This window comes from Formica exsecta, unplaced genomic scaffold (assembly GCF_003651465.1).
Source record: "Formica exsecta isolate Colony F162 unplaced genomic scaffold, ASM365146v1 scaffold883, whole genome shotgun sequence".
In the NCBI taxonomy this organism is placed as follows: domain Eukaryota; kingdom Metazoa; phylum Arthropoda; class Insecta; order Hymenoptera; family Formicidae; genus Formica; species Formica exsecta.
In genome coordinates this window covers 2,332-10,942 of record NW_021853653.1, presented here as the reverse complement: position 1 = coordinate 10,942, position 8,611 = coordinate 2,332, and the positions used below count along the sequence as shown (strand labels likewise).

Below are 8,611 nucleotides of genomic sequence, written 5' to 3'. Positions count from 1 at the left end.
TAGTAGATCGCGTCGCCCCCTTTCTTCGCGTACGCTATCCAATGAGTACCCGCTCCGGACGCGTCATCCAAATTCACTATGCCGCTCTCGTCGCGGCGCGTCCGCGACGGAAGCGCATCGCGCATAAACACGCCTCTAAAGTGAGGCACGCGCGAGAGTATTGCCGCGTGATTCAACTATTCGTTCATCGTTATTCCGACGGACGGGAGGATCCCTAGCGTCTGTTCACGCGAAGTTTTTTTTAGCGTTTCCTCTTCTTCTCGTCGCAGACGCGCTACTTCCGCGCTTGTACGGCGCGAGGTATAAACCGCGACCCTCCATCGCGCGATCGTGACGTCGCAGTTCCTCCAACTGTCGTCGCGCCGTTTTGCGGTCGTTCACCGCTTTCGCGATTCCCGCTGCTCCTCCAGCCAAAGAGCCGAGAGCTCCCAATAACAGCAGCAGGGGCAAAAAGCCGCCGCGTTCCGCTACCGAAAGCGTTCTTTTTCTCATAGCGGTCATTCTCTTCTTGCTCTTCTTTCTTTTGGTTCTCGCCGCACCCATTCTGAGTTTCGTCTTCGATTTCACCAACTCATACGGCCGTCGCACCCATTCCGAATTTCGTCTTCGATTTCAGCCACCCATATGGCCGTTGCGGCGGCTCTCTCGCCGAGAGTCGAGTCTCTCGCCGCGACGCGTTCGCGCGCTCTCTCGGCGAGCGCGCGGTCGGCGATGTGTCGATCGACGAGCTCGCCGCTTCGTGAGTACGCAACGTCGTTTCGCGAGATGGGTGCCCGGCCCGCAAAATTGATATCCGGATATGTGTAGTTCGAAGGGGAGCGCGTTTATCGCTCTGTTCAATAAGCCGGTGCCGCCGATATCACCGGTCACACCGTTCCGCCGCTTTGCGAATTGCATTCGCCGCAATCTTTAACGAGCGGCGCCGGGCCGTCGATGTGCGTTCGTTGCGAGAAGCGATTGTAATGCTCCAGGCATCGACGGTAGCGCCGCATCTCCGGATCCACTCTTATATGTTCGGGCAGTCTCTCCCACAATCGTTCCATGTAGCGACCGAAGTGCTGTAGCAAGATTATCTTCAGGATAAACCGCAATTGCTCGGCGGTGAAATCGAGAATATCGTCGCCGTTTACTAGTAGAATAAACATCTCGATCCATCGCGCGCGATTCGCTACTGCGCGATCGACGACGATCTATTCGTATATAAATAAAAAAGTTTCGCCCCGCTTCGCGCGAGTATACCGCGCACGCGCGCGGCGAGAGGGATGCGCTTCGTGCGGCAGCCGATAGCGATAAGAGTGACGAACCTCGACAGTAGGGCGCGACCGTCGGAAGGGGCGCGAGCGACCGTGAAATACTGTTTAATCAGGGTAAAATAATACAGGAACTAACCCAAAAATCGCGCATCGCGGCGAATTCCGCGGCGAAGATACGGGAATTTAAAAATTTGACGTCGCGATTGACGAAAGACGGGAACGAGCTATCGGGGAGAGTGAGGGAACTGGCGAAGAGTCGCGGGAACAGCGACGACGCTCGGGGTAACGAACCACTCGAGAGAGCGACCTCGCCGAACGTCGTTAGAAAGAGGAGAGAATGAGCCCCGAAAAACGAAAACTAGTCGAGAAGTTGCACGCGCCCGCGAGAAGAAACATCCCGCGTTGTCGCGTCGCGGTGCGCGGGTACGACGACATGTGGCAGGCGGATGTGGTCGAGATTCGTTCTTACGCGAGACTCAACAAAGGCCATAACTACATGCTCATCGTTATCTACGCGTTGAGCAAACACGCGTGGGCCGTGCCGCTTAAGAGCAAGAGCGCCAACGAGGTTATCCGAGCGTTATCCAAAATAGTGCGAGACTCTAAGCGGTGCCCGAAAAATCTGCAGACCGACAAAGGAAAGGAATTCTACAACGCCGAAGTGCGAAAGTTCGCGGAGAAGCGCGGAGTGAATCATTACTTGAAGTACTCGGTGATGAAGGCGTCGATCGTCGAGCGATTCAATCGCACGCTCAAAAACTCCATGTGGAAGTACTTCACGCTGAACGGAACGTACAAGTGGATCGACGAGTTACCTCGGCTCGTCGAGGAGTACAATACGTGAAAACATTGCACTATAGGTATGAGACCCGTCGACATGACTCCAGCGATCGCCGATAAACTTTTAAATATGGTGTATAGCAACATAAAAATCGCGGCTCCGGCGAGATTCAAAATAGCCGATCCGGTACGCGTCAGCAAGTTCAAGACGATCTTCGAGAAAGGTTTCACGCCCGACTGGACCACCGAGATCTTTCGAATAACCAAGGTACAACGGACCATTTCCGTGACGTATCTACTGAAGGATTCGCGCGGCGAACAGATCGTAGGAGGATTCTACGAGCACGAATTGCTGCGCGTCCGCAATCCCGACGTGTATCTCGTGGAGAAGGTGCTGCGCCGCAGGGGCGACAAGGTTTACGTGAAGTGGCTAGGAATGGACGAGTCGCACAACTCTTGGATAAATAAGGCGGCTGTATTACGATAAAGAATGTAAAATTTTATTAAATAAACCGTTATTTATAAAATAAACTATGTTATTATTTTAAAATATATTTTAAAATATATTTTATTAAATAATAAACTAATAGATTTTTACAAATATATCATACGAAGGAGACAAATAAAGGAATGTCCACCGATGTTTCGAATCCCAAAATTCCAAGTCGAAGAATACAAGCTAGCGATATAAAGCTTGTATTCTTCGACCTCAAACTTGGAGACACGTATAACGAGTAATAATGCGATAGTAATAATACGCGGAATATATAAAACATACTATGTTATTACTTATAAAAAACGAATTGTAATTATTTATAAAAAACAAATTATATTATAATCAATATAATATCAAAATTCGCGTTCTTCGCGCTTCGCGACAATTTAAAGGATGTCAATCGATGTTTTCTCATCCCGAAGTTTCAAGTCGAAATATACAACCTTTTCTTCAACTTCGAAACTTCGGGATTCGAAAACTTGGGTTAAAAACGCTTGTTTCGGTCCTTTTCGAACCATCTTTGGCACGATCGCGAAGTATATAGAATATATTATATCGAAAATGCGATAGTAATAATAAGTGGAATATATAAAACATACTATGTTATTATTTGTAAAACATACTATGTTATTATTTATAAAATAATCTATGTTATTATTTATAAAATAAACTGTTATTTTTATACTAACAATAAACTACTGAAGTTTGAACGTTTTAAGAAGCGTCTCCGAGAGCGCGTTGGATAGAATGGCAAACGCACGTCTCGCGAAATTACAAAATATTTACGAGGAAACGCGCGAATTCGATTCCTGCGTTTGTTTATAAATATTTTTACGATTTTTGCGAGACATGAGTTCGTTATTCTCTTCTATCGCGCTCTCGGAGTATTTTGTTAAAATAAACTGTATTAAACGCGAATAATATTCATTACATTCCCCGATATACAACGTTTTTTTCGCTCCTTACAGCGGTATTCTATAATGTCCCCACGGTAAAGTATCCGTAGTTCCGGATATCACGTATCGCTTGTCATCGTGCGGACTGAGCGCGACCTTCGACTCCGACACCGTGTACACCTCGTGTAACTTGGACCTTACACAGGACTGCTCGCACGTCATCTCGATCTCTCGTCGAAGACAGCGCGCGTAATCGTCGAACGTTATCGTTCTCGCGACGACGCCGCTCTTGACGCCCTTGATCCTCTTCGTGTCGCCTCTACCGTCGACTTGCAGCGCGTACATATTTGCTCTGAGCCCGACGAATTTCGTCATGATCGCGCCGGTGTTCTCGTCCTTCATCGCACTCGGCACTCTTTTGTTAGCGAGAGGCATGCCGTACGCGTTGTCCGCCGCGTAATCGCTCGTGTCGAATCTATCCATGTCGCGCTTCATATCCTCTTCTATATCCTCGCACTCGACGCGATAGATAAGACTGTCCGTGTCCGTGTACATTATCCTATACTTGTCTCGATACAACGGTAACATATACTCGTAGTGAAATTCGTACAAGCGAATCTTGGACACGTCGAGGATGCATATACCCACGTAGACCGGTTTGTCGAACTTAATCTCGAGTTTGTGCAATTCCACGGCCACGAGATCCTCCGCGAAGACGCTTCTGCTGTGAAAGTTCGGCTTCGCGATCAACGCCTCCGCGCCGTATCGCCCGTCCCATAGGGTCGCGAGCCGGACGTCCGAGTGGTTGCGCACGTTCTCCATAGTCTTGCCGAACACGGCGTTATTCATCAATATGTAGAGATTTTTCTCGAACTCGTTTCTCGCGCTAATTCGCAGTCGCGTGTTCAGTTCGATGTATCCGCGCAGCCACGGGTATTGCGCGAATCGCAGTATTCTGTGTATCCTCGTAACGCGTAATAAGTGTCGAACGCATTGCTGCAGGTGGCGATAATATGTCACATAACGGCTCTTATCGTACAGCGTGGCGAGGAGTCTCTCCTGCCGTTTTCCGGGCGGCTTATCGCGCGTGGGGCAGAACGGCAAGTCCGCGTGAGAATCGTGAAGGTTGGACGGATACGCAAGGTCGACTTCTAGAATGTAACCGATAGACGAGTCGGTATCACGGACATTAAGTCGACGCTCGTCATGTCGTCAACCCATCGAAAATCCCCGTAAAGCAACGATTGACACATTGCCTATCCGTACAAATTGTTTATATCGAAGTACATGAGATAAAACGACGGTTCCGAGGGATCGTACGATTGTAAGTACTTGTTATTAGCGCGCGCGTATCTATTGGAACATTGACTTAGCCCGCCGCGAATTCCGCGTTCCACGAACATCATCATATCGGCTAACAACTCGAATCGAACGCCCGTATGCTTTAACATAGCGTCCCATGTGTATCCGGGTAACATGTAATAGTGCGCGGGATCTAAACCGTAACTCCTCATACACGCGTCGCGAAAATTTTCGAAAACATCGGCCAATAGGAGAACGTCGGTTTTTAAATACAAATCGCTATAGTCGCCCAGCATCTCGACGCGAAACCGCTCCCAGACTTTTATCGCGCGCGCGCAATTGCTCTCGGATATCGTGTCACCGGTCAGCGAACTGTGGAAAGCCTCGCGCGGCGGTAGACGAGTCTCCCGCAATTTATCGATGTCGTCGACGTACTCGTATGAAAATACGCCCTTTCGCACGAGAAGCTCGAAATCAGACCTCCGTGAAGCAGGCCCCTCATTTTAAAAAAATTGTTAGAGTTCTGGGTGCCCCCCGAAGAGTTCTAAAGTTCTCTATCGATTTTAGAAAGAGTTCTGTGGTTTAAAGCACCGAAAATAGCACTTGAAGATATGGGGGGGGGGGCCAACTTCACATTTTTCGCAACGTTAAGACGGTATAACTTTTTTGTTATCAACTTTAGCACTTTGATTGTTAAGGATAATTGATAGAACTCTTTGGGGGCCTACCAGAACTCTCAATAAAACAGCCGGTTATCGATAAAAATTTTCACCCCTATATATAGTTCAAGACCTATAGAGGTAAAATTTTTTCTCTGTAACGGGCAGTTCTGTCGGCAGTTCTGGCAGCCCCTCGAAGAGTTCTAACGATAACTATTAGCACTCGAAGCGCTACGATGCGAAATAAAAAAGTTCTCGCTGGTCGAAGTCGCAAATCCGAAAATTTTGTAAGTGCCGAAAATTTTGTAAGTCCCAGTGAAAAATTATTTTCGCAAATTCAACGTTCTATGGAGAGTTATGGATAGCCTCTCACGAGTTCTAAATATGGTAAGCTTGGTGAATATTTTTGATGCGTAACGAATAATCTCACGTTTTCTACATATATAACTATGTGACGGTTCACCTTTCCCGTACGCCGCGGATCAAAGCTCGCCGGTGCCAGGATTCGGGAGAAGGGGGAAACTCCAACTTACTGTCCTCGTATAAGCGGTTTAAATAATTAGGTTTATTCCAACGGTTATTATAAAAGAGAGTTAACACTGATAACTATGCGAAGCAGCATGCAGGAACGGTGCGTACAGAGTTTTGCGCGTGAGCGGTTGTCATTCATAATGCTATATGCAAGCGTGGTGCGCACAGAGTTTCGCGCGTAAGCGGTTGTTGTTCACAAGGCGATATGCAAGCGCGGTGCGTACAGAGTTTCGCGTGTGGTTGGTGCGCGTGGAGCTCGGGAAGCGAGCGTGGCTCAAGCGGCCGTGTTCTGTAATCGCGAAGGTTCGCATGCAAGTAAACTATGGTATTCTAGGCGGACCAGAACAGATCTTAAACGCTACGGGGTGTCGCGTGGCTTTCAATGTAATTCCAACTGCCTGGCTGCCTTATCCTTAAAAGGACGGGGCGTCGGCGTTCTCGGCGTTCTATCCTTAAAAGGACTGACGCTCCTTAGTAATTTGAAGGCCGTGCGCAAAGGTGAAATCGGCGCGACATTGGCGGGAATCTTAATGTCTAATTAACTCTACAGGTAGAATGCGCGGTATATACAGGGCGGTCTTACAATACGAACAGGTCGCGGTATCTATAATATGAATAGGTCGCGGTATATACAACGGTACTAGAGGCTATCAGGGCGCGAGGACCGGAGCGGTCTTATAGGTCGCGGTATACGTACAAACTGGTATTACAATCTAACAAGTCACGGTACGTGTACAAAACGGTATTATAATCTAACAGGTCGCGGTATTTATCTGGAAAGATGCGCGGAGACCAAAGTGGTCTTACGGTAGAAACGGGCGCGGTATATACAAAACGGTCTCACGGTATAAACGCGGTACGGACTTATCAACTAGTAGGAGGCGCCGTCCCAGCAACCGGGAAGCCCGGCATAACCACGGGTAGCCCGTGACCTGGTTTAACGCAAGGTAGGATGCGCCGTTCCAGCAACCGGGAAGCCCGGCATAACCACGGGTAGCCCGCCGAGCCTCAGAATTGCGGGCGGCTGGTCGGCCCGCGAGGCTGGTAACGTATCGTTACAACTAAAATAATATAATAACGTAATATTTTGTAGATGCTGCTTTATTTTACTTATTATATATATACTATTGCATTATACTATACTTATTATTATACTATATATTTATATATACTAATACTATAATATATTTATTATACTCTTCTCTCTCTCTTTCTCTCTCTCTCTCTCTCTCTCTTCTATCTCTCTCTACATTATACTATACTTGTTATGCTTATTATACTATTTTTTATATTATTAAACTATGACTTATTATATTATTTCATGCTAATTTTTATTAGTCTTTTAGGGAATTAAAAACTTTTTTAAAATTTTACATTTTTAAAAATAACTTCAAATTATTGTTTTGATTTGCAAATTGTTTGCAAATTTTTGTCGCATGTATCCGAGGTGTATTTCAAATGTATTTGAGAGTATTTGATCGCATAATCTTAATGTTTCACGTAAATTATTACATGCGGACATATCTCTTCTGTTCCATTTGGAACAGATTGTTTTGACGCCATATCATTGTATTTGTATCAACTTGTTCTTGTATAAGTATACGCAACATAATGTCCGTTGCTGAATCTACTGCCGTATGTAATACATGATACGACGCCTGACAAACTATATTGAGTATTATCAACAACAACAAGTTTTGTTATACTGTCCAAGGCATAATTGTGTTTTTCTACCATATTTTGGTTGTGTAAATAGTTGGGATCATTATAGTTGGGATTCAAAATACTGTTATCAATAATCAGATTAGATCCATATAAAATGGTACGGCTAATGCGCTTTTTGCAATTATTGCATCGTTTCTTTTTGGGCAATGATATTATCATTTATCATCATTTATCATTTATCTTGCTGCATGTTATCTAATCCATTTTTTTATTATTATATCCACATTTATGTGGCGACTTTTCTCCATTGGGGAGCCGTAATTTTTTCCCTATGCTTCCAGTGGCGTCTATAGTTAAAAAGCAATTAGCATCTTGCTTATGAGCTTTTTTATACATAAGCTGTTGTTCCAATGACCAATACATACAATAAAACGGATTTAATCCTATATTATGTATTGTACGCTGGAATCCAGTGCACTTGGCGATATGTAAATTGTGCAAAGGATCAATATTGGACAATTGTAGACGTTTGTCTAATTCCGTTTGTTTCGACTTGCGCAAAACTGTCGCATTGAATAAAGTTGGTGGAATATTATCACCAAATGTCATTAATTTTTTGGCCTCTTCATTCCGCCAAACATTAGCACTTTTATGCCCGTCTAATAATTTGTTCGCAATTTTTTCACGTAAAAATCCATTTAATGCTCTTTTTTTCTGATGTACAGTTTCCGTGGAAAATCCAGCGAGAGTTCATTCAAATACTACATCATTTGCTTTCATAGGCTTATTATATAATATGCCTACAAGATGCGCGCCACATTCATTGCACATACCTTTAAATCGCGCATAACACTTAGCATCGCTATTAACATATACCTTTGCGCGTTTAAATGTAAATGCGCACGGTAATTTTGTTTGTTTCCATATTTTGTCAGCAAAGACATGTGTCCATTTGCTTGCTTGTAAGGACATATACCTCCGTTTGTCACGTCCATATGTTTGGCGCGTAGGTTTTATTTGCGCCCACTT

The 8,611-nt window shown here is 45.3% G+C and overlaps 1 protein-coding gene across 1 annotated transcript; it reads left to right on the top strand.

The window, feature by feature from the left end:
• Nucleotides 1–2,115: 2,115 nt before the first annotated feature.
• Nucleotides 2,116–2,520, top strand: LOC115244925. Its single transcript, XM_029822942.1, has one exon. The coding sequence runs from the start codon at nucleotides 2,116–2,118 to the stop codon at nucleotides 2,518–2,520; it is 405 nt and encodes a 134-aa protein (XP_029678802.1).
• The last annotated feature ends 6,091 nt before the right edge of the window (nucleotides 2,521–8,611 follow it).

Bases quoted from the DNA above. Each gene is read 5' to 3' on its own strand.
- LOC115244925 (XM_029822942.1), top strand. From the start codon at position 2,116: ATGAGACCCGTCGACATGACTCCAGCGATCGCCGATAAACTTTTAAAT.